Below are 23,085 nucleotides of genomic sequence, written 5' to 3' on the forward strand. Positions count from 1 at the left end.
TCAGTCCAACACAGAGCTCCAAGAGGAAAATAATCGAATACACCAAAAAACCAACCCTCTCGTCGACTTACACGTTCGCTCTCGGCATCACAGCATGGGTGTTGCCCGCATCTCCGGGGCCCGGGCACCGGCTCTGGACCCATAAAATAATCCAATTGCATTAGCGCCGTTCCGCTCTTTGTCATGACACGGCGCAGTTACAAGAATCGGGGGAACATGGAGTTAGGGGAGTTGGCTGACTCTCGGCGAGTTTTGGTCAATCATCTTACAAACTGTTTTACCGGAGGCACCTTACGACAAGTCATAATGTCTGACTTCGTTAGGCCTGGAAGCTATGGAAACCGTCGAGCCAGCAATATTAAGGCGAGGCATATCCCCATCCAAGATCACAGACAGTGCCAAGAACGCCAGAGATACGGGATGAGTGTTTGTATTAAACAGGTACGCAAGGCTTGCAAAGTCTGCAATGCCGACCTCGACATGTGAAGTCAATAAGCTTGGTCGTCTTCTGGCTGACTTGATGAAGCCAGAGACGAGCAATAGTGGTGTAAATGCTTCCACCACCATCCTGATAGCGTTCAGTCAACCCTTGATCAAGATATTCATAAATATGAGTCAGGCACTCTACGAAGCAGGATCGGTGAGTATTACGCGAGAAAATATACATTTCTACTAAATAGGTACTATCTGATTTGAACAGTAATGGAAGAGTTACGTATCTGCATGCTTCTGTAAGGTAGAACTTGCTGACTGCACCTTCCGTTGCCGATTCCTGTTGGCCCCACACCGAGGATCTCACCTTCCACCGTGCAGTGGGCTGAATCTGCGCTGCGGCGTCCCGAGCTCATCCCCTAGCTCAGCCGTGCCCCGTCCTACCCCAAGTTTCCATCACTCAGCCTCGTCTTCTTCCTCCACCACAAGCATCTTCGTCGTCGCGTTCACCATTTGAACTTATATACCACCGGCGCGATGGCGCAACAGGACGCGCCAAAGCTCCTCTGGAACCCAGACAATGTCAAAGACGTCGCCGAGTCCGTCGGAATTCCCAACCTTAACGACGATGCATTGCGCTGCCTGACGCAAGATGTCGAGTATCGAATCGGACAAGTCCTCGTCGAGGCGCTGCGCTTCATGCGTGCTTCCCGTCGCACCACTCTGACCGTCAACGACATTAGCACTGCGCTCAAGGCTCTCAATATTGAGCCTCTCTACGGATACGACTCGACGCGTCCACTGCGATATGGCGAGGCTAGCTTGGGACCCGGGCAACCGCTCTTTTACCTCGAAGACGAGGAGGTCGACTTTGAGAAGCTCATCAACGCTCCTCTGCCCAAAGTGCCGCGTGATATGAGCTTTACGGGTATGTCACTTCATCTTCTTTAGTTTGTCTCTAATGTATCGTCTGCTAATTGCTGTATTTCTAGCACACTGGCTCGCCATCGAGGGCGTCCAACCCTCCATCCCGCAGAACCCCACCACGGCCGAATCACGAAGTCAAGAACTCGTACCAAAGGGCCAGGGTGCTAACCCTGCTCTCGCTGCCCTCGCCGGCAACGACAATCTCTCCTTCCGTCCCGCCGTGAAGCACGTCGTATCCAAGGAACTCATCCTCTACTTCGAAAAGGTTCAAAACGCCGTCCTTGATGACAATCCCGACGAAGAGGTGGTGCGCCTTCGTCAGGCGGCCCTCGAATCCGTTCGCGACGATCCGGGTCTGCACCAGCTGATCCCTTACTTTATAAACTTCGTCGCGAACCAGGTCACCCACCGTCTCGACGACGTCTTCACACTTCGCCAGGCCATGGAGCTTACGGCCGCCCTCATCGCAAACACCAAGCTCTACCTTGACCCCTACGCCAACTCCATCGCCTCCCCTGTGCTCACGTGCATCCTTAGCCGTAAAATCGGTGCCGAGGATGGTGCGGACGCCATGCGTGAGCAATACCAGCTTAGGGAATTCTCCGCGTCGCTCCTTGGCCAGATTGCGCGCAAGTACGCTGCCTCGAATAATCTGCTACGGCCCAAGTTGGTGCGCACATGCTTGAAGTTCTTCATGGACCCCGATAAGCCGCCCTCGACGCACTTTGGTGCCATCACGGGCGTTGCCTCCGCTGGTGGCCCCGAGGCGGTGCGGGTTTTGGTCCTCAAATGCCTGAGGGCCTACAACGATAACATTCTGCAGCCCCTCAAGGACAAGGGCGAGAGCATCGAGTTTGAGATGCTCGTCGGTGGAATTCTCAAAGCCATTGCTACAATGATTGAGGACGACAGAACAACCGTCAATGGCATAAACGGAAGCGCCAATAGCTATGCTGCTGAACTCAACGAGTTCGTCGGGCCCATCCTCGGAGAGCGGCTGAATAGTCTAGGCAACCGGAGACTGATCAAACACGTCTTGGATGCTAGGAATATCGAGTAGCAGTCCGGCTAGTGGTGACGATCTTTGGAAGGCGTAACGGCGTTTGGATCAGGCAGGGCAAAACATGGTTTTAGGGAGGCATACCACATAAATTGAGACCCTTGGCGTCTGGCAGTTAACCCATGATTTATTCACTGTCCCTCGAATAATGCCTGTGTTTTATAGTCCGTAAGAGAGGCTGACGATGATGTTAATTTGATCCACTCTGCTGATACCATTCTGTCCCGGCGCGAATCTTGCCCTGAACGTGGATACAAGCTTGGTATGCTCTTCCATTTTATGATGTCCCCGAGGAAAGAGAGTTTGCAGCCAACACTCAGTGAAAGACCACACAATATGGTTGGAACAATTGATTAACATGCTTGTTACTCAAGGGAATTCGTTTTACAGCTTTCAGTCTATACAATCCCTCTCGCTTTAAGCTTAGGGAGGCCGAACGCCTAGCAATTTCCAGGCGCCAACCAATAAAACTCCAGGTTACCCCCCAAATCTCCCATCACTCTTCGTCTTCCTCTCGTCCCCCTTCAGTCCTTATGACCAGCCGTCGTCTCCTTGCCGCGTCCCTGTACCCGATTACCACGTGCCACCACATCTACTGATCCTTTTGGCGCTCCCTGACCCCCAACTTCCTTCTCAATTTACCACGCAAAGGCGAGGCCGACAGCCGCAACGAGCGAGCTGGACCAGATAACCCAGCCCCACTTGACAATCTCAGGCTTGGCGAAGCCGAGAGCAAAATCGTAGGTCAAGTGGCGGATGCCGTTGAAGAAGTGGAAGGTGAAGGGCCAGGCGACAAGGAACTTAAGGCCACCCTTCGCGGCGAGCGGGAGGGCACCGAAAGCAGCGATGAGGGATTGACTCTCGACGTGCCATCCGAGGAGGGGCGCGACGAGGTAGGTGCCAAAGTAGACGTAGAAGGCGGCTGAGAGACCGCCGCCGGTGATACGGGTCCAAATGGAGGCGCCGAACCAGGTCTGCTCCATCTTGTAGATTGTCAGGTGCGGGGAGATGGGGCGGCTGAGGCGCTGCTTTGCGAGGAGCTCGAGGCCATCTTGGGGGGTGAGCTTGGTGGTTGCGACGGGACTGTGACGATGGTAGATCATGTTAGGATTTGATACTGGTTTATCGAGTGTCTGGGTGTTTGACTCGTTTGTGAGGGAATAGTCGGAAGCATGTGCTTCAAAGGCAAAGGGGAGACGTGGGAAGGCCAATTGCGTACCGAGACTGGCTCGTCGACATGCTTTGTGAAGCAACGATCTTGGGGATCTGCTGGTTGAAGAAAACGGAGGGCTTCGCTGCCGCTGTCGATTGTATCTCTCGTCAGTCTTCCATTGTCCTCTGATCCATTCGGGGCATCGATGATGTAAACGAACCTCGGCGCATGGCCGACACGCCCACCCTTTGCGCAATCATTGTGTCGGTATAAAGCGTGATTACTTGGTGATCGGTACGATTTCGAAATCGGGGAGGGCGCGTTGGGAATTCGGCCGCAGGCGGAGGGGATTCGAGTCGTCGGGGGTTTGAGGGTGTTGATGTCAAGCTCCTTGCACCAAAGAAGAATAAATTGGAGACTCTGCACCTTGGATCGCTGGACTCTCCGATTGAAGCGAAGCACGGGAATCCCCTCGGCTTTTCGGCTACCCGTTGACCAATCAGCGCAGACCACTTCCTAAGCTTTCGTGACCACGTGATCTTCGCCGCAAAGGGACAGGAACCTCGCTGGGCGCTGACCGGAAAAAAGCTTAGACGAGAACCTCAGGGTAAGGACAGGACCCACTCGGCCATCATTAGCTAAGCACCACCTCCCGCACAGACCAGCCTGGAAAATTCTCTCGTGGCACACAAAACCGCGTCGACCTTGCGCGTGTTTTCCTCTCACTTTTCCCTTTTTCTCTCCTCAGATAGCAACGGCCGCCCGCCGCAGCATAACTAATGGTGGCCTTCACTCCCTTGGGAGAGAATGGTTCACCCATGAAAGGCGCTGCTGGTAAAACCCTTGGGTTGTGGGTGGTTGGAGAGTAATACTGGGATTGGATCCTTCGTTGATCTCGGGTTCTGGTTTGCACCGTCTAGAAACCGTTTCATTTATAGGCATCTACATACTTCTGTCCTTGACGTGATGTTTCTGTGGTCTTGTGAGGGCATGCCGTACGCGCTTGTCTTCCTTAATTGAGTTCATCGGTGTTGAATTGGTCCTTTTCGGCAGCAGCTCCTGCTCGGGGCCTCATCATCGTCGATTTCCATGAGGTCAATCTACCCTTTTACTGCTGAAGCGGATAACTGCGCCTGCCTCATGAAGTCAGGAAGGCTTTCGTACCTCCAAGACCAGGCGCTACCGATCTCGATGTCGTTAGAGACATGCTGCAGGTGCTGTTCCGCGTTGCCACCCACCAGAGGGCATGCTGAGCAAAAAGCATGAACCTATCGATCATCAGTCTGGCTACCATATAGTGGTCTCGACATATTTTATTTCGTTGAATGCCTTGCACGTCTACATGCGTTGGAGTAAGCCCAAATTGAGGAGTATTTCTTCAATTCTTCAAAGAGGCCAGCTATCATTGGTGATGGCTTCCTTCTTCTTGTCATGGCTTTCCCGTCGTCTCAACTTCACGTGAATACTCCCCCATTTCTGATCTCGGTGTAATATGGATAATCATTGACATGTAGGACCGTCGGTCTCGGACTTTTCCCAGGTAGGGGCACTACCAAGTCGTAGTGGCAGTTCCGTCAGCCTCACATCTTTGGCCAGTAGCTTAAGTCAGGAGTTAATAAGAATAAGCTTCGAGGGACGATGGTCTAACTGAGTTTGCGGCCCGCGTTGGCTTAATATGGGCTTTACATCAACCTATATCCAGGCGATATGTAACTGAGCCCCTAGAGTTGTGGCCTGTGCAACTTCCCTTCGCTTGGGGCTTCATTCAATTCTTCCAAGTATTGGATTGTGGTTAATACGCTACACTGAGTGATCGATCGTGTTGACTTGCGGCATGAGTAGAGGTTGTCCTATCGGCAGTGCCGAAGATGGCGCCGCGCAACCGGTAACGCGGACAATAAGGTTTGGGTCTATGGAGATGCCTACGTCTTACATCAATCTCTCATAAAGATCAGGAGTAATGATGAACTGTGCGAAACAGAGCGATCTTCAGGGAATACGATATTTAGCTGTTTTTGGTACCGTGAGCGAGTCAGAGCGACCAGCTGGACCACAGACGCAAAGACTCTGGTGCCGTCAATTGATGGGTTGCGTTACCAGATTTCGGCAACTTACGCCGTGCGGTGGCAGCTGGTGCTCTGCTGTAGGTACAGACCATTACAGCGGACCCTACAACTGATCCCCCGATCGCTCCTTGTCGATATTTCAATGTTGCGAGAAAGTGCCCACGCATCAGAAGGAAATAGCCCGGTTCACAAGCCTACCGAAGGAAGCTTGTATGACTGAGCATGTTTCGCAACCGGCTTAATTCAGTTAACGTCGGTTTTGGGCTGGGCGACATGTACATTTCTGTCAATTGACGAAATAATCTCGAATCATGGTACGGATAGCCCGCACTCTCTGATGAAGCATAACGCCAGATGGGTCCACAAGACCAGTCGTTGACAACCTGGGACCTGGTTAGTGACAACGGTGGGAACAGCTGAAATGACCATGGCATGAGTCCGATCACGACAACTCGTATAAACAGAGTTTCTCTGACTTGGACTCAGCAAATTAATGACCGAAAACCTTGGGTGCTAACATCTGGTAACGTGAGTCTCACTACGCATTTAAATAAAGGCGTCTCCTTGGGGCTATGAGTTTACACTGCCTGTCAACCTTACATCACCTCTTCAAACAGTCTCATAAACCGTCGATTTTGACCCAATATCTTTTCTGTAGGTCATCCGCCAAGAGGTATAACTTTCCACAGTATGCTGTACTGACCTGAAGACAGAAGATGAAGCTGTCTCTCATCCTCACCGGACTTTACGCAGCCGGTACTGTCACGGCAATCACCAAGAGCTGTCAACCCTTCACATTTTCGTCCGCGGGAACTGCTTGCACAGACGACAACGGTGCCTGCACAATGGGAAGATGCAAGGATAAGTTCCTATGGCTCAGGTGCACTTGCCCCGATGACTACCCTCACGTCCACTGCGGCCAGAAGTGCAAATAAGCGCGATTGTGAGAGAGATGTTTTCGAAGCTTGTATGTTTGGATTCCAGGGTGTATGACAGATGTGAGGATCTGAATCTAGAGCGAGCGTATCATTGCATTACTGTTGGGAACAGCTCTGGAATTTCGAGTCCAAGGGAGCGGATGCAGACCATTGGCAAATACTCGACATGAAGTCTTTGCCTCGTTGTCTGTTCACTTTTTAGAAATTACAGAAACTTTCAAGCCTTTGTTTCCGTCTCATCGACTGGCGTTTTGTCATCCTTTCCACGGGCCTCCTCCTTCAACTTGGCATCGTCAGGCCTGCTCAATTCTACTTGTGGCATCAAGAAGAACGCTACAAAGAATGCGACGGCCGCAAGCCCTGCCATGACCAGGAAGATGATACGAAATGCCCTTCTGTAGCCAGGCAAGATTGCAGCCCTTAGCCTTTGTGCCTCGGCTTGAGGGAGGCTGGACAGCACTTGCTGAGGATTTGCGAGCAGCTTCCGAGACTCGTCATCTCCCAGCCCAAGGCTAGCTATATTGCTTGCCAGGATATTATTGCTGCAAAGCATAAGTCAGTTATGCTGGAGGATATCGTGGGTACTTGTGGAGTCGGAAGAATGTGTAGACTCACATGATGGTCCCGGAGATGGCAAGCCCAATAGTGCTTCCGAAATTACGTATAAAGCTATACATTGTCAGTCATCTCTTACCACAAGGAACGATATGAAGATGGCTTACTTCCTGAACGAGGTAACCACAGCCATGTCCCTTCTACTCACACCGGCCTGGATCGCGATCAGTGCCCTGAAGGCGCGTCAATTAGCTTGACTCAGTGATTCGAAACGGGCTTTTTCACTTACGGCTGTAATGTATTGCCAACGCCTGCACCAACAAGTAGCGAGTATCCAACTTGCTTCCCCACGCTTGAAAACTCGTCGAGTGTCGACATCAAACCGATGCCTACGGCCCACATCACCCAACCCAGCAGGATGCACTCTCGGTAGCGCCCGACCTTGTGTACTACGAGACCTGCCAACGTGCTGAAAAGCGTCTGCGTCAAAGTGACTGGGAGAAGCATGGCGCCGGACTTCGTTGCCGAGTACCCGTAGGCTAGTTGGTAGAAGGCGGGGATGTAATAGACCTGGACGACAAAGTTCCATCCGTTGATTGCCATGGTGATACATGCGCCATTCGCGATCTTCGACTTGAAAATGTGTACTAGAGGCCTCGATCAGTTTCAACCTCTCGACAGTCAATGGTCTCAACTCACATGGCACGAGAGGAAACTTGGCGCCTTTCCACTGCCACAGGATGAAGCCGATACAGACGAAGAATCCCACTACGAGAGTGGCAATGACGTGCGCTGAGTTCCACGGATGGTCACCCCCACCCCACGTCAAGCCGAGCATGAGTACGGTTGTTCCAGCCAAAGCAAGGAAGCTTCCAACAAAGTCGACAGCTTTGAGCTTGCTGGGCATTATGTTAGCAATGTCTCGGATTCAACAGGTTACGTTCGGATAGGAATAGGTACACACAGTTTCCAGTTGCCTTCCACCTTCCTAAGCGGCATGAAAAAGATGACGCAGAGTGTACATAGAAGAGTGAGTGGCATGTTGAGTCGGAAGATCCATCTCCATGAGTCTTTGGACTGGGAAGCAAGAGCTCCGCCGATGACTGGCCCTATTCCATTTGCAATAGCAACTACAGAACCCTTCAATAGTGTCAGCAATTGCAGAGAGTAACAGTGATAGTCGTGGCCTGTGGAACAATAATATTCTCACTCAAGCTCATGACCACCTAGGTAGCGAAAGACTTACCAAGATGCCCTGATACTTGCCCCTTTCCCTGAGCGGCACCACATCGCTCACGATCATTTGAGCGACGGTCATCAAACCGCCGCCTCCGATACCCGTCCAAGCTCGGAAGACGATGAGTTGGGTCCCAGTATTTGAGACTGAACTGGCGAGAGATCCGGTGAAGAAGATCGCCAAGCCAATGAGTAGGATTACTTTCCGCGACCAAATATCCGACAGCCGTCCGTAGAGGAGCTGGCCGACAGTGGATGTTCTGGTTGAATCAATTAGCTACCTTGCTACCGCGATAGATGATCGCTTGTACATACATGAAGTAACCGCTGGCAATCCACGCTGTCTGATTACTGGCATTGAGAGAGTTGCCGATGATATTGAGACTAGCTGCGAGCGTGGTCTGGTCCATGAGGGCGACGAGATCCACGCTGGCGCAAGCCAGGAAGATCTGGAAAGTGATGATTAGCCTCAGAAAGTGTTCAAATCCGTTTGAACTACAACCTAACTTACTGTGATAATAGTCCTTGGACGGACATAGTTCGTCTGTTCGTTGAATTCATGCGTAGGTTTTTCATCTTCGAAGTTATTCGCCAACTCTGGGCTGGGCCCAGCTGTAGGCTGTCCAACTGCTGGAGCATCAGGAGCAGCTTCAGTTAGGATGCCACTCGTCTTTTCGTTCGGAGCAGCCATGTTGAAGATAGAGCGTAAGCATCGACTTACTCAAGAAGGAAAGAAGAAAATGTGGCTGCGTGCGCGCAGCTCAAAAGATGCAAGCAACTAGACTAGGAAGAAAGCTCCCGGCTTCGGCTGTTCGTAGGATCGGAGACCGAACCCCCGGCCATCAGGGTAAATGGCGACATGCCCAAAGTCGCATCAGTGCGTTGTTAAACACGAGAACCCCTGATCTGTGTTTCTATACTGCCGAATGCCAAGTTGTGACTACTGCTTGTTTCCAAGACTATCGTGACGGTAAGTGGTCCGGTGGAAACAGACCCCTTGCGCGGACATCTGACGATCTGACCCCGTCCGACAGGGATGGGCTTGGCAACGAGAACCCTTGTGGATTGGCTGGATGCTCCCGCGAAACATGCTCAACTTGGGGAAACGAGCGCAAACTGACTCCCCCAAAACTTCGCAATTGAGCTCTCCTTATATATCGTCGAAGCGCAACGGTTTTGGATCCATTCAGCACGGCACCTTTGAGCCGGATTACGACTTTCTTTAATTGTCTCTTGGGGTCTGTTGTTACTCCCCAGGAGGATGATCGACACGATGTCGTTACGTATGCCCTTGCAGGACGCAAGATATTGCCTGTCTCACAAGGTACCTTTATGACAAACATACCTGGTGTCAGCAAACGTGAATAACCTTGATGACTCGTGTCGATCGGCTTTCTTTAGTGTGGTGTTGACCAATGTTGACAGGGGCATCGCGTTAGCATAGGCTCTGAAGGTTGTCGACGTCCGTCATTATTGGAGAATGGTCGGGAACGTGGGATGGAAACGAGCAGAAAGGATGCCCGACATTACTGACAGGCTGAGTTTCATGCGTCTTGATTTCATGGTTACCCTCTAAAAATGTCACAGCAGAGTTACATTGCCAGATGACGGTCCACTGACCGCAGGTATACGCGGCGTGTAAGAGTGGCCGCGCCTGGGAGGATGATCAAGCGATGCTGTCGAATCATAACTTGAGCTGTATAGCTGAGTTATTTCTCTCTTCCATTGACCCCTCAGACGATGGGTCAGGTAGTCCGAGAGCAATAGAGACTATAAAGTAGCACTCGCAGTCTCCGATAATGAGACCATCTGATAATCAGTGCCGTTCGATATCACCCTTCTTTGTTTCATAATTCTTCCCAAAGTCCTCCGAAGGAAAATCAGAAGTAATGGCCCAACCCAATCACTTAAATGTCTATACAGGGCCAGATTCCGTCAGGAACTACTTCGATCCTGATGTTGCCCCGCCGCTGCCACTAGTCGAGGTACCTGAAGCCTTGAACCCCTATCGTCAGCATGGCGTCCGGATTTATGCCAAGATGATGTCGATGCATCCTGCGAATAACGTCAAGGCTATGCCAGCACTCAATCTGCTCCAGAATGGGGTTGTACCAGGAAAGACAGAGACCATCGTCGAGTACAGTTCCGGCTCGACGGTCATCTCTATGTCATTGGCTTCCAGAGTCTACTACGGTGTGCCAGATGTGCGGGCCTTTCTCAGCAACAAGACTAGTCAAGCGAAGTTGAGGTTGATGCAGTTCTTCGGACTGGACATGTAAGATATTCTGCCTCTATCATTAGGTGCTCGGTGATCCATGAACAGCATAGCTGACTACTTGATCGTTAGTACCCTGTTTGGTGGCCCTTCTCAACCTGAGCCTCTGGACCCACGAGGAGGCATTTGTGCCGCAAGAAACATGGGCAGCGATAAGGGCACTGCGCTCAACCCAAACCAATACGAAAATGACGATGTAGGTGCAACCTAGCGCCTATCAGTGATGAGGAGGCACTGACAAATTTTGGTAGAATTGGAAGTCTCATGTGCGGTGGACTGGACCCCAAATCTTCAAGCAACTGCCCCAGATTTCTCTCATTTGCGCAGGAATGGGTACTTCTGGTAGGAAAGATGTCAACTCCGTCTCGTCGACAACGCCTAACATACTAATAGGCACTCTAACTGGTCTTGGAACCTACTTCAAGCAGGCTAAGCCGTCAGTATACCGGCTGGGTGTCTGCACCGCGCCTGGCGATCGTGTTCCTGGCCCCCGATCCTACGCTCTTCTTCAACCAGTAGAGTTTCCATGGAGATCCGCAGTCGACCACGTTGAGCATGTCGGTTCTCAACACTCCTATTCGCTCTCGCTGGACCTGTGCAGACAAGGCCTCATCGCCGGTCCGTCTTCAGGTTTCAACCTGCAAGGCCTTTACCAGTTCCTTGATAAGCGTATCGCGGCCGGCAATCTGAATGAACTGGCCGACGATTCTGGCGAGATCCACTGCGTTTTTGTCTGCTGCGATTTGCCTTACCAGTACATCGATGAGTACTTTGCGAAATTGGGACCTGAGCATTTCCCTGCAATCCACAACGAGGTATGGACGATCCCATTTCCCATGATATACTCAAATAGAAGACTGACCTTTCTCTTAGAACCTTACAAAGGTTGACCTTCACCGCTATGATGAGGCATGGGAAAAGACTGCGACTGAAGTCTTCATGCAAATTCCGTCTGCAGATGCTATCCGGACCAACGAAACCCATTTGCCGAGTACACCACGCTATGTCGATACGAGTAGTGCTGCACTTATCCCCCGCCTTCCAAACACGATCATTCTCGATCTGAGACAATCCGAAGACTACCAGATGCACCATGTCGCAGGTTCCGAAAATATTCCGATCGTCGAGTCCAGTGACTGGAAACCGTTCTCCGACTCAAAGGTTCTGGAACAACTATGGCTCAAGCTTGAGACGACATTTGACTCGAACAAAGACGTCGGCAACGAGTTGGAACAATATCGACAGAAGCCTATTCTAGTGTTGTGCTACGACGGAGACAGCGCCAGGGTAGCGACCAGTGTCCTGCGTGCAAAGGGCTTTGAGGCTGATAGTGTTCGAGGAGGCTTCCGTGCTTTGAAAGAGCTTGAGAGAACTACCAAAGCTACATCGGGGGGTTGTTCCAAAGATATGCCCGCCACCTCGAGCGTTGAAGAATTGGTTGGTCATCGCCAGTCGTATCTCCAGCTGGCGTGAGACAGAGGCGTATTCATGATTTGCTATTACCTTGATGAAGACACGAAATGATGGTCTGAAATATTTACATGAACAAAGGCCGGAGGGGTCAATTGAAAAAGGGGCATAACGCTTGAGCATTAGCATTTTGGTAAAACGAACATCGAATCTCTGACCACACCAAATTTGCTCCGATGTATTCCGACGACTACCTAGTAAACCTCGAGATCCCTTCCCCCATGTTTGTATGCGTAATTCGTAAAACTTCCCCACCAAGTGATCATAGCTCTCAGGATTACTAGTACAGCCTGCAGAAACACAAAGATGCCTAAGCAGCAGCAATGGGCCAATCATTATAGTTTTGATTTGGTTCCTCAAATGGTCCGTAATGAACGTTATTGCCTCGATTGTTCTCTGCAAAAGGAATGCTATGTTGAATTCGAAAGATGACATCCTGTGACAAAGTCAGAATGGAGCCTGGAATTCACGCTGAATCAGACACTCACTGGGTTGTAAATGAAGGGCCGGCCAAACGTGATCAAATCCAATTTGCCTTCTTCTACCAGACGATTCGCCTCGTCGACTGTATAATCGTAGTTGGCCATAAGCATAGAAGGACTTCCGGAAAACTTGACTAAAGGTCCGAAGTCAATAACCGGATCGTAACCCAGTGGTAAAGGGAAGCCATCCGGCCGTGTAGTGTTCCCAAAGAAATCTCCTGTTCCTGTATTGTGATTTGCACCGCGCCGCGAAAGATTGATGATGCCAATCCGCCTTTTGACAAGCTCTTTGATAAGGTGGGTATAAACATCCTTCATCTCTTCATAAGTCACGACAGAGTCATTTGTCTGATCTGTCGGACAGAGTTTAATACAGACGAACTCGGAACCGAACACTTCGGCCAGAACATCCGACACCTCCAGGATGAATCGGCACCGGTTCACGACAGAGCCGCCGTACGCATCGGTGCGGATGTTCGCGCGTCTTTCGCTATGTCAGCGTGATACCACAATGAAAAACAGTGGGCAGGGGCACTTACGAGTTGAGAAACTGTTGGGGAAGATATCCGCTGCGCATGTGTCAGTGATCTTCATCATATTCAGCGAGGTATCGTGCCATGACTACGCCGGCGCTTACCCTTGAGCTAAGAGCTCAATACCGTCGAAACCTGCCCTTTTAGCGAGGATGGCAGAGTGTCGATACATGTTGACGAAGTCGCGCGGATTTTCAATTTCAGTGATGTTATGAGTGTGCCCCTGAAACAAAGTAGATTAGTCAATAGAAGTTTCTAGAACGTCGTGAGACTTATACCGGAGTGCCAGGAAGATCACGGTATTTGCCCCCTCGAGCCGGGATCTTGGAGGGTGCAACAACCGGATGATTCTTTGCTTGCATAAGAGGAATCTGTTCATTTTGGCAGCGACCTAGATAGTCAAAAGTTAGGGACTTCAAGTCGTTACGTCTCCAGTGGTTTCACTCACCAAGATGCCATGGCTGGAAGTAAATCTTCCCACCCTGCGTATGTACAGCCGTCGTCACTTTCTTCCATGCTTGCGCATGATCCTCGGTGATCATGAGAGGTGCCCACTTCCAATCACAGCCTTGCCAGTCGATGAAAGTGCCTTCTGCGATAATAAGTCCTGCGCCATGTTTCGCTCGTTCTGAGTAATGCTGAATTTGTTCACCGCCTGGCTTGCAGTCATCCACGCAGCGGTTACGTGTCATAGAACCCATAACCACGCGATTGGGTAGATGGAGTTTGTTCCCGACAACAACGGGCTGAAGGAGACTAGACATGGTGGTATGCGGAGCCTAAGATGATATTAGAATGGGTGTTGGTTGAGGCGAGTTATTGAGTATTATTGGCCGGGAATTTATGACAGCAGTTGAATTTCGACAAGGACTAGATGAGAATTCGTGCTTATATCTATGAATTGGCCTTGATTAGGCGGGATCTCGAAAGTAGTGTGCATTTACTTTTGCTGACGTATGAGTTTGTCGAGTAAAAGGCGTCATGGCGGATCGGCGGTAGGGCGCTAGTCAGATGAAGGGCGCAGGTCTTCGGATGATCGGTCAGCTAGACAGAACGTACGACTGAGCATTGGAAGGCTATGAGAAATTGAGAGTTGATGTCATTCTTTCAGATCAGCGCAAACGAAGTACATAATTTGCAAAGGAAATGGGTCGCCTCTACGAAGGCTTATGAACATCCAAGGTTGTAGATACTGATGGACCTTCAAACAGTTCTCCTCCATACTGCATTGATTGTGGCACGTCAAGTTGCGCGCAATAGCCCTGTCAAATTAATAGGCCTTAGCATTGGAAAGTATGAAGAAAACGAGCAGTATAATCTACTCAATTGAACACATCTACAACGTATCTGCTCTTCGGAGCCATACCAAAGGACTTCTGGACATCATTTGCTGCACCTGCCTCTTTCCCTGTATTTTCCTCATCCTTGAACAAGGCGATGCGAAGGACATCGAACACAGAATCCGAAATCTTCTTTCCACCGCATACATATAACTTTGCCCCTGCTTCCCACAGAGCGGAGACTTCCCCTAGATGGTCCCGAAGCTGATCAGTTACATGCTTGCATGACATATCTCCGTCTCGGCTGAAGGCGCGGAAGACCTTGACAGCATTTTCAGTCTCGAAGCCATCGAGTTCATCTCGATACATGTCATCGAGAAGCTGTCCATGACAGCCGAAGAACAAAAGCGCCGGCGCCAACGTAGCACCGGAACGTAGTGAGATTGCGCGGTCTTGTATGAAACCTCTGAACGGGGCTAGACCAGCCCCCGCAGCAATCATGATGACCGGCGTCGTTGCTTGAGTCGCTGCGCTTGGAAGGCAGAAGTGAGGTGTCGACGGCAAGGGTGAAACGAAGAGTACACTTCCTGAGCGGAGTGAAGCCAAGTAATTCGAAGCTACACCCTTTTTCTCAACAGTGTAAGTAAGGGTGGCGGAATTGGGTTGCCAAGCAGGGGAAGAGGAGAAAGAGTATGTACGAGGACGCATCCGAGGTAACATGATCAGGAACTCCGAAAGCGGGAGATTGAGATCCGGATAAGACTCCAGTACTTCAAGGACACTGAGGCCCCTATTGCGCGGCTCCGAGCTAAGCAAGCTTTTTGACAAGGTCTCTAAGACTCTGCGATTCTCATCTGAGACTGCCAGCTCACTCATTACCTGAATATTTCCAGGAGTTGCCGCACCTGTCAGCTCGACATAAGATGCAAACAGGTCCCATGCTGTCACAGGGGTATTGCTTGGGACCGGGAGTGGGCGTCCAGATTCAGACTGAATCGTGAGGACAACATCGCCGCTCAGCCTGAAATACGATAGAGCTCGGCGCACTAGCTGTGGACTATTCACCGGCAAGATGTGGACGTGACCACCAGCCTCATAAGATGTCCCAGGTGGGAGCTCTAGCTCAAGATGTCTCTTTGCTGGGACTCCCTCGGCCGACAAGGCTCGGGAATCCTTGACTGTGACTGCAACAAAGCCACTGCGCAAAGTAACCCGTGGGGGATCTTCAAGCGTGAGCTCCACATCGATATCCGACTTTGGCCTGGTCGCTCTCATGGCAGGATATCCCAGGAGAATTGGCCACAAGTCGTTCATCAGCCACTTCTCAACTTCGAAGAAGACATCAGTAGCTGCTGTGTCTGCGACTCCCAGTGTGCACAGCCTCTGTCCTCCGGCTGTTTCAAGAATCGAATCAAGAGACCTGGGAACTTTGAATAGAGTCGCTGGCCAATCTCTGTGACCTGTGAAACTTATCGTCAGTTTGTGTATGAATACGAAGCCACCAGTGCGTATCTTCAGGGGCCTGCGGGAACTAGAACATACCACAACCAAAAACAGCATACTTCAAATGCTGCAAGTCTCCGAGCTTGAGACCTTGAACCCAAGGCACAAACATGGCTGCGTTGCGAGACGGTAGCCCGTTATAGGAAGCAGAGACAAGAATGACAGGCTGATTCTGCGGTAGCTGATCAACTGCGTCATTCATAGGCATGACTACTGGGTTGTATCCCTTCGACCCAGCTTCAACGGCGATTCTCTGAGCCACTGCCTCGCAGGTGCCTGTATCTGAACCAAATAAAATGGTCATTGGGCCGAGCAACGAAGGGCTGATCACCGTAGGATTGGCAATGGGCTTCGGCATGGGCTCCGGAATCGTTTTCAGGCTTTTCAGGAAGTCCGTCGGGCGTTTGTCATTTCTTAAGCTAACACGAACTTTGAAGTTGGCGGGCTTGATGGTGAGAAGATGCTTGACCTTGAGTCTGTAGTCGGGGTCGCCTTTAGAAAGGTCGAAGTTGCGCAAAATCATTGAGATAACCTACAACAGTCGTGAGCCACCAGGAACATGAGGAAAAAAGTCAGGATCTGAAGGATTGGGCGACTTACGAGTTGGGCCTCCTGCCAAGCGAAGGCTCGACCAATACAACCACGCATACCGTTGCCGAAAGGCTTCCAGGCATTCTGAGGGATGTCTTCCAGGTTTCTCATCCTGTCAGGCCTGAATTCTTCCGCATCGGAACCCCAAACTTTGGGATCACGGTGAAGTGTGTGCAGGAGAACACACAAAGCCTCACCTGGCTTAACCAGATACTTTCCACCGATGATCTCGTCCTTAAATGGTGTAACATAGTATCCAGGCGCTGTGGGCATAAGACGCAATGTCTCTCGGAAGACGGAGTCCAAAAAGGGGAGTTGCTGAAGATGGTCCACATTGATTGGACCATGACCCACGACCCTGTCCACCTCCTCCCGTGCCCTCTTCAACTCCTGGGTATGCTCTACCAAGTAGTAGATGGCGAAAGACAGAAGACCTGAAGTAGTCTCGTGACCGGCGACTAGGAAAGTGATGATATTGTGTACGATTGCCTCTTCGCTCAGAGAGTCACCAGTCTCCGCGTCCTTGCCGTTGAGCATAGCATCGAGGAGGTCGTTGGGTATCTTTTTGCCGTTAGCTTGACGCCTCTGAGCAATGATATCGCGACAAGTAGCCTGCATCTGCTCGATGTTATTTCGAAACTTGGACATCGCTCTGGGCCGAAGGAGGCTGAAAACGTCAGGAAGAACGGCTTGTAGATCCGCTTCAGCGAGGACTTCCACCATGCTCTCCACGAATGGATGTGCCTTCTTGTCGAGATAGAAGCTATTGAAGCGATAGTCCATGGCGCAGAGAGAAATGGTGTCCAGTGTCAGCCGAGTAAAATCATCGGCCACCTCAATAGGTGCAGAATGACAATGTCGGGCCCTATCGCTTGTTAGCCAGTGGGTCACGAGATGTCCGGATGTTGCATCGTAATCTGCTCACCACTTGAGACATAACTGCTCAGAAAGATCGTTCATATCGTCAAACATGCTGCGAATTTTCAAGGGTCCAAACACCGGCATGAGGATGCGGTGTGCCACACCCCAAGTATGATTATTGTGCTGCGCTGTGAAGAGCCCGTCGCCGGCTGCTGCTCGCATTGTCTCAATACCACTCGTGACGATCTTGGAAAACCGGCTCTCATCGCTGACTTCATTCACAAGCTCGCGACTTGAGATTGTTATTTCCCTCGTGCCGGCAAAGGTAAGAGAGAAAATGGGGCCTGGAGAATCAGCACCATGAACTCGCACAAGTGTGTTGGATGGAAAAGAACAAAAAACGCCAAAAGTTCACCGTATTCGCTAACAAGCCCAATAAGGGAGTCCAGAGGGCTGACGAGATCGATGTCCAAGATGTTGCCGAGGATAGGCAATGCTAAGACCTGATCAATATTGTGTCCCTTGATTCAGATGGAGGACTGTTTGTTGCAAACAACATACGTTTTGGCCCGGGAATAGGGACTTCAATGCCAAGAGAAAGCTTGGCTGACTCTTCATCAATACCTATGTGCATGGCTGAGACTCGGCAGGAAATGATCTGTGACAGATTTGCTCTGAGGATATCAAGATATAGAAGAGACTGGATAGATATTTCACTTGAGATGGTTTGGAATCCCAAGGTTTCTAGACCGTGGGTTGAGGAAAATGTCAGGAACAATGCCGAGATTTTACACAATGACTTCACTGACAGCTTCGCTAGGGGATGCGCAGGATGCCTTCGAAGGCTCTATTCCGACGGAAGCCAATATGCTAATTACCAGTCTCTCCAGATGCTTCTGCGCTGCGCGGAGTACGTCTCATGATCGAGACAAAATAAAGTTTTCAATGAAGGAGCAAATAAAAGCAGACCATCTCAGCTTCGGCAGCTACAGCCGTTAATGGTTTCTTCAGACCCACGAGGGATTTTCGCCAAAGGCGTAACCTCCAAACCTTCCCGCGTCGAAAGGATACATGGGAATTCGACAGAACCACTAACTTACAGCACCGTTTGCGGAAATATTCTGTCAGAAGGTTTGTCTTCTTGGATAGGACTTTGAGCCGTGGTCGAAATCCCGACTAGTCAAGCCGCGGGTCACGTTGGCGAGAGAGCATATGTCGGAGCTCGCACAACGTCCGGCTCCACTGACAGTCATACGCGAGGTCATATCATTGTGACGAGACTACTAAAGTCAAGTTGAGGTATCTTTCAAGATGGCCTTCTCATGTGAAAGGTATTTTTTCCTTCTAGCAGAATGGCTGTTTACAACGCGGAGGCCTCCAGATACACAAAGGAAGACTTGCCAGGGCCACCGCATGGAGAACTGCCGTCAGAGCTCCAAAGACGTTGGAGATTAATACCGCATTGCATATACGCACAACTGCCCTGCACTTTACCCCAGACAGGAAAGCCGACAAGGAGTTGACTGGCGAATGGGGACCATGCTAAAGTCAGAAAAGCTTACTGCTCCCCATAAATAAGTAGTGTCAAGCGCCCGTCCCCCGAATCCCCAATTGACTAGACCGCCAAGACAAATCCCTCATACATAACTCGCCCAGATGCCTCCGTTGTACTTGTGTGAAGTCTGAAGAGCTCGCGATACCTTCTCTCGAACAATTATGCTTAGGCTGGTCATTTATGAGCAACCGCACTATGCCAAACAAGTATCGACTTGCGGGCGCACTTCGTCGGTAGCATGTGGCACTGCTCTATCCTCACAAATGTGTCAGAAATCGCTCACTCCACAATCAAAGCAACAGAGCCACAGAGGGAAAGGAGGTCAGTATTGTGAGGAGAAAGCAAAAAGATGGAGGATGTGGCGCTTAGGGACTGAATGAATACCCAGGTGATCAACTTTGTGTCTGATGAGGATGGATCCTGGGCCCTTTCGCTCGCTCCTGCGAGCACTGAGTATCGTGGAGCAGTGCCGTGTTCCACTGCCTCGACCGTATCTAGGGTGCGCGTCCGGGAGGCGAACTCACGATAATTAGAAAAGGCTCTCTGTGTCCCCGAAGGCAGTATTCTACCGGCACTTGGATCGCCTGCCTCGTCCCAACCTATCCTGCCTTTCGATACATACCTTGCTCACTCTCTACATTCTATTCTTCAGAGGGCGACTGGAAAGTTTCTGGGCAAGAAATGGGTGATATCAAAAGTGTCGTTGTCTCGATCTCAGCTGTCTCTGAGATTTCGGAACGCAAGCGTACTTTCTCAAGTCTCTCGACTAGTACCACGTCATCCCTCGCCGCCCCCAAGACACGTCGACCTCCGCGTGTGACAAGCACCGAGAAGGTCCGTGAGCTAGTTCGATTAGCAATCACAAGACTCCGAGTCCTGTTGAACGAGAACAAGGGCACGCGCAGGCCGATCTCCCAGAAAGGCCTATTCTCCTACAACTACGTCGAGCCCCTTTTCAATTGGTGGGGCGCAAACTATCGTGTTCTCACCACACAATGTCTCGGCCGAGTCGAAGCCTCTGACGCACTGGGTTCCGTGACGAATCTTGTCAACGGAGCTTCTCACAACTATGCTGGCTTCTACAAGGCTACTTCCCAGGCTGAGGAGTTGCAGCGGCTGTGTTTGGAAGCACTGCCGGTGTCCGACACACAGGCTGTTCCCCTTCTCCGAGACGAAACGAATCCTGCAATCGCAGACTTCTTTGGAGCAGACTTTTGCTTCACCACTAGCACTGGATATGGATCTAACTATATCGCGCTGCCGGCATTGATCGATTGCTCCACTGTGGTCATCATGGATGAGAATTGCCACAACTCGATGTTCACCGGCGTGTTTCTGGCCCCCTCACCAAACTTGCGAAAGTTCAAGCACAACAATATGGAGCACCTTGAAACCTTACTGAGCGGGTATTTTGATGAGTCTGTCAATGTGATAGTGGCCATAGAAGGTCTTTACAGGTCTGTGAAAATCATCTTGTACCTTTTGTGGGTTGGGTACTGACTTAAGACACCGCAGTATGGAAGCCGATGTACCCCCCCTGGATCTCCTACATCGTTTGAAGAAGGACTACGAATTCACTCTTTACTGCGACGAGGCTCACTCCTTCCTTTCTCTTGGGAAGACGGGTCGCGGATGCCTCGAATACTGGAACGACCACCACCCAGAGAGCCCGTTACCCTGGGATCTGATTGACATTCGCACTGGAACACTTTCCAAAGCTGTCGGTGGTATTGGTGGCATAATCGTCGGGAAGGCTGTCTTTCAGGACATCATCCGTGAGCACATCGACGGCCTCGACGACCAGGACAATGTCTCCTTGCCTAGCTCGACAATGGTCCAGACGTTATGGGTACTGGGGCAGCCACATCGAATCCGTCGTAGCCTCCAACGGCTTGTTGAAATTGCCCGATTCTGTCGCGAGGAACTGGAACGCTTCGGTATATTCGTTTATGGTGACGTCGGTACACCGATTCTGCCTATCTACACCGGCAGGCCTAGCCTTTCTGCGAAGCTCTCTTACGCCCTGAGATGCGCCGGACTACTGGCGACACCAGTTTGCACTCCAGCAGTGCCTTTCTGGGAGAGCAGAGTTCGAATCAATCTTTCGGCGGACTTCACAGACGAGGAGGTGAACAGGCTTGTTGATGCTGTTATCCGCGCTGCAGCAAGCGTTGGTATGAGGAGGATGAGAAAGATATCTCGTTCTTTCTTCAAGACCAAAGTAGAAGATTTCGATGGGGAGGAGGATTGCAACGAGGCCTCCAAGGTCTTTGACTGGGTACGCAGCTTGATCAAGATGGACGCTGCCATGGGACCGCACAGCGACCAGAGGCAGCTTTTCGATAGCACTTGCGGTCCTCGAATTCTCGACATAGGTCATGGATCTCGTGCTCAGTATGGCATTGGAGCAGGCGGTGCCAGATGGATCTGCGGCACGTTTCCTCCCCATCTTGTGGTTGAGGACCTCATTGCTCGTGCCACGGGCATGGAAGCCGCCTTGACCTATGCGGACGCCTCTATCGGGTTGGCTTCCACTATAGCAGCGCTTGCACGCCCTCTGATAGGACATACGAAGCATTTCATGCTGTTTGAACGAGGCGCATCCCAGTTTGTTCGGGATGGCCTTGCAATGGCATCAAAAAAGGATGCCCCTACTTTACTGGGTTACGTCGATCTCTTTCAACTTGTACAACAGGTTAGAAAGCTCTATCGAAGAAACAGAAAGCTATGTCTTACGGTCTACGTCCGCGTTGGAGAGGATTCGGCACACCATCTGCTTTCGTCTATCCTCGAAGAGATTGCTGCCATCACAGGTCCAGAGTCCGTCATGACCATCCTCCTCCACTGCACTTCTCAATACTTGGACCCAAGGCAACTCATCTCGTTCCCCTCGCGGACGAACATTCACGTCTTGGTTTGCGGATCTTTCAACCGAATTTTTGGCTTGCCCGCGGGGTTTCTCACCGGACCACAGAGCTTGATTCGAGAGCTCCGATACACAAGCAGGGGTTATATGTTCACTACATCTCCACCGCCCTTCATCATGGACATGTTGCGAGGTGCCCTAGAGTGGAACCTTACATCTATCTAACAGCTCTCAAAGAGGCTTGAGACTCATACTGGTGTAGGGCGCTGGGAGCGAGGAGAATGGCATCACTATGCTCTGCTTGATGCGAAGAACCTACATCTTTCTCTGGTCATCCATTTTATTGAAACAAATCTATATTTAATCCAATCTCAAATTCAGTCGCCCCTGTTAAGTTGAGTTGTTTCGGGAAAACACCATACGGTTTGATTTAATGTGTGATTCTTCCTAGTGAGTTCGCAAATGCCCTGAGGGGCAAAATGTCATTATTGCCGCCCACGTGCCGCCCAAGAAAGGTTTTGACTCCGAAGTGGAGAGACCCAAATCTCCACAAAGTTTCAGTAAGGCAAGCATAGAGAGTTGAGTTGGAGACACAAATATAGACATGATAGCCAACTAAGGTAGTTAAGCCAAACTATCGCTCAAGCCACACCCAGCTCTGTCCAATTCGGCAATCGCCACATAAAAGCTACATCTAGACAAGCTCAATCGCCCAGTGTATTCCAGTGTGCCAATGTGTGGAATCAGAATAGTTCTTCTGAAGGCTGTCGAAGTTTCAGATACTCTTCATCAAGGAACCGGAGATCGATGTTCCGCAGGGATTCTGACCAGATGAGATCTACTTTTCACCGATTTCTTGAATTAATTAGGGAAAACTATGTCCAAAGCGGGAGATTCATAACCTGGCAAGCTTCGAAAGGGGTGTATTCAGATTAGTATGATCGTTTGGCAAGATAAGTTTGCTGCCTGCCTGGTAATGGCGGTAAACACTTGGTCGGCCAGCTGTGGCAGACTACTGCAGCTTCAAAAAAAAAAATGCTTAGGAAAAGTTAGCAGAACTTGAAAAGCGTGGATGGATTTGCCGCACAATCTTGAGGTGGTACAAGAATTGGTCGAACTGACAATGAATGTTTAGCTGCATCCCCATGACGATTGGCGACTACTACACAATATTTCTTGGTCCGGGCAAATAGTAAGTCTCGGCCGACCGCCTAGCCGGGCATGTTGCGTTGACAAATTCACGACCCTTGATCCCAGACACAAAAAAGCTTAACTGACACCAAGCGGGCGTGGTCTAAGTGG

At 50.6% G+C, this 23,085-nt stretch overlaps 7 protein-coding genes across 7 annotated transcripts; 3 read left to right on the forward strand and 4 right to left on the reverse strand.

Annotated features, from left to right (window-relative positions):
* Positions 1–969: 969 nt before the first annotated feature.
* CCOS01_00174 (TATA box binding protein associated factor) lies at positions 970–2,419 on the forward strand (the record flags this gene model as incomplete). Its single annotated transcript, XM_060448371.1, has 2 exons — positions 970–1,360; positions 1,425–2,419. 2 exons carry the CDS (start codon positions 970–972, stop codon positions 2,417–2,419), a joined length of 1,386 nt encoding a protein of 461 aa, XP_060319809.1.
* A 638-nt stretch (positions 2,420–3,057) lies between these two features.
* CCOS01_00175 (succinate dehydrogenase cytochrome b subunit) lies at positions 3,058–3,832 on the reverse strand (the record flags this gene model as incomplete). The annotated part of the gene is made up of 3 exons (XM_060448372.1): positions 3,058–3,502; positions 3,639–3,720; positions 3,793–3,832. The coding sequence occupies 3 exons, from the start codon at positions 3,830–3,832 to the stop codon at positions 3,058–3,060; spliced, it is 567 nt and encodes a 188-aa protein (XP_060319810.1).
* A 2,961-nt stretch (positions 3,833–6,793) lies between these two features.
* On the reverse strand, positions 6,794–9,058 carry CCOS01_00176 (multidrug resistance protein fnx1; the record flags this gene model as incomplete). Its single annotated transcript, XM_060448373.1, has 9 exons — positions 6,794–7,118; positions 7,192–7,245; positions 7,299–7,364; positions 7,421–7,778; positions 7,831–8,030; positions 8,096–8,271; positions 8,378–8,627; positions 8,683–8,816; positions 8,879–9,058. 9 exons carry the CDS (start codon positions 9,056–9,058, stop codon positions 6,794–6,796), a joined length of 1,743 nt encoding a protein of 580 aa, XP_060319811.1.
* A 1,198-nt stretch (positions 9,059–10,256) lies between these two features.
* On the forward strand, positions 10,257–12,115 carry CCOS01_00177 (cysteine synthase K/M:Cysteine synthase B; the record flags this gene model as incomplete). The annotated part of the gene is made up of 4 exons (XM_060448374.1): positions 10,257–10,642; positions 10,715–10,838; positions 10,894–11,457; positions 11,516–12,115. The coding sequence occupies 4 exons, from the start codon at positions 10,257–10,259 to the stop codon at positions 12,113–12,115; spliced, it is 1,674 nt and encodes a 557-aa protein (XP_060319812.1).
* Positions 12,116–12,422: 307 nt separating this feature from the next.
* On the reverse strand, positions 12,423–13,891 carry CCOS01_00178 (uncharacterized protein; the record flags this gene model as incomplete). The annotated part of the gene is made up of 6 exons (XM_060448375.1): positions 12,423–12,548; positions 12,601–13,078; positions 13,134–13,163; positions 13,232–13,350; positions 13,406–13,518; positions 13,576–13,891. 6 exons carry the CDS (start codon positions 13,889–13,891, stop codon positions 12,423–12,425), a joined length of 1,182 nt encoding a protein of 393 aa, XP_060319813.1.
* A 558-nt stretch (positions 13,892–14,449) lies between these two features.
* Positions 14,450–17,996, reverse strand: CCOS01_00179 (uncharacterized protein; the record flags this gene model as incomplete). The annotated part of the gene is made up of 6 exons (XM_060448376.1): positions 14,450–15,867; positions 15,950–16,442; positions 16,511–17,366; positions 17,427–17,706; positions 17,778–17,858; positions 17,924–17,996. The coding sequence occupies 6 exons, from the start codon at positions 17,994–17,996 to the stop codon at positions 14,450–14,452; spliced, it is 3,201 nt and encodes a 1,066-aa protein (XP_060319814.1).
* Positions 17,997–19,598: 1,602 nt separating this feature from the next.
* On the forward strand, positions 19,599–22,008 carry CCOS01_00180 (aminotransferase class I and II; the record flags this gene model as incomplete). Its single annotated transcript, XM_060448377.1, has 2 exons — positions 19,599–20,374; positions 20,433–22,008. The coding sequence occupies 2 exons, from the start codon at positions 19,599–19,601 to the stop codon at positions 22,006–22,008; spliced, it is 2,352 nt and encodes a 783-aa protein (XP_060319815.1).
* Positions 22,009–23,085: the final 1,077 nt, after the last annotated feature.

Source organism: Colletotrichum costaricense (genome assembly GCF_030867565.1).
Source record: "Colletotrichum costaricense strain IMI 309622 chromosome Unknown Scaffold_1.1, whole genome shotgun sequence".
NCBI lineage: Eukaryota > Fungi > Ascomycota > Sordariomycetes > Glomerellales > Glomerellaceae > Colletotrichum > Colletotrichum costaricense.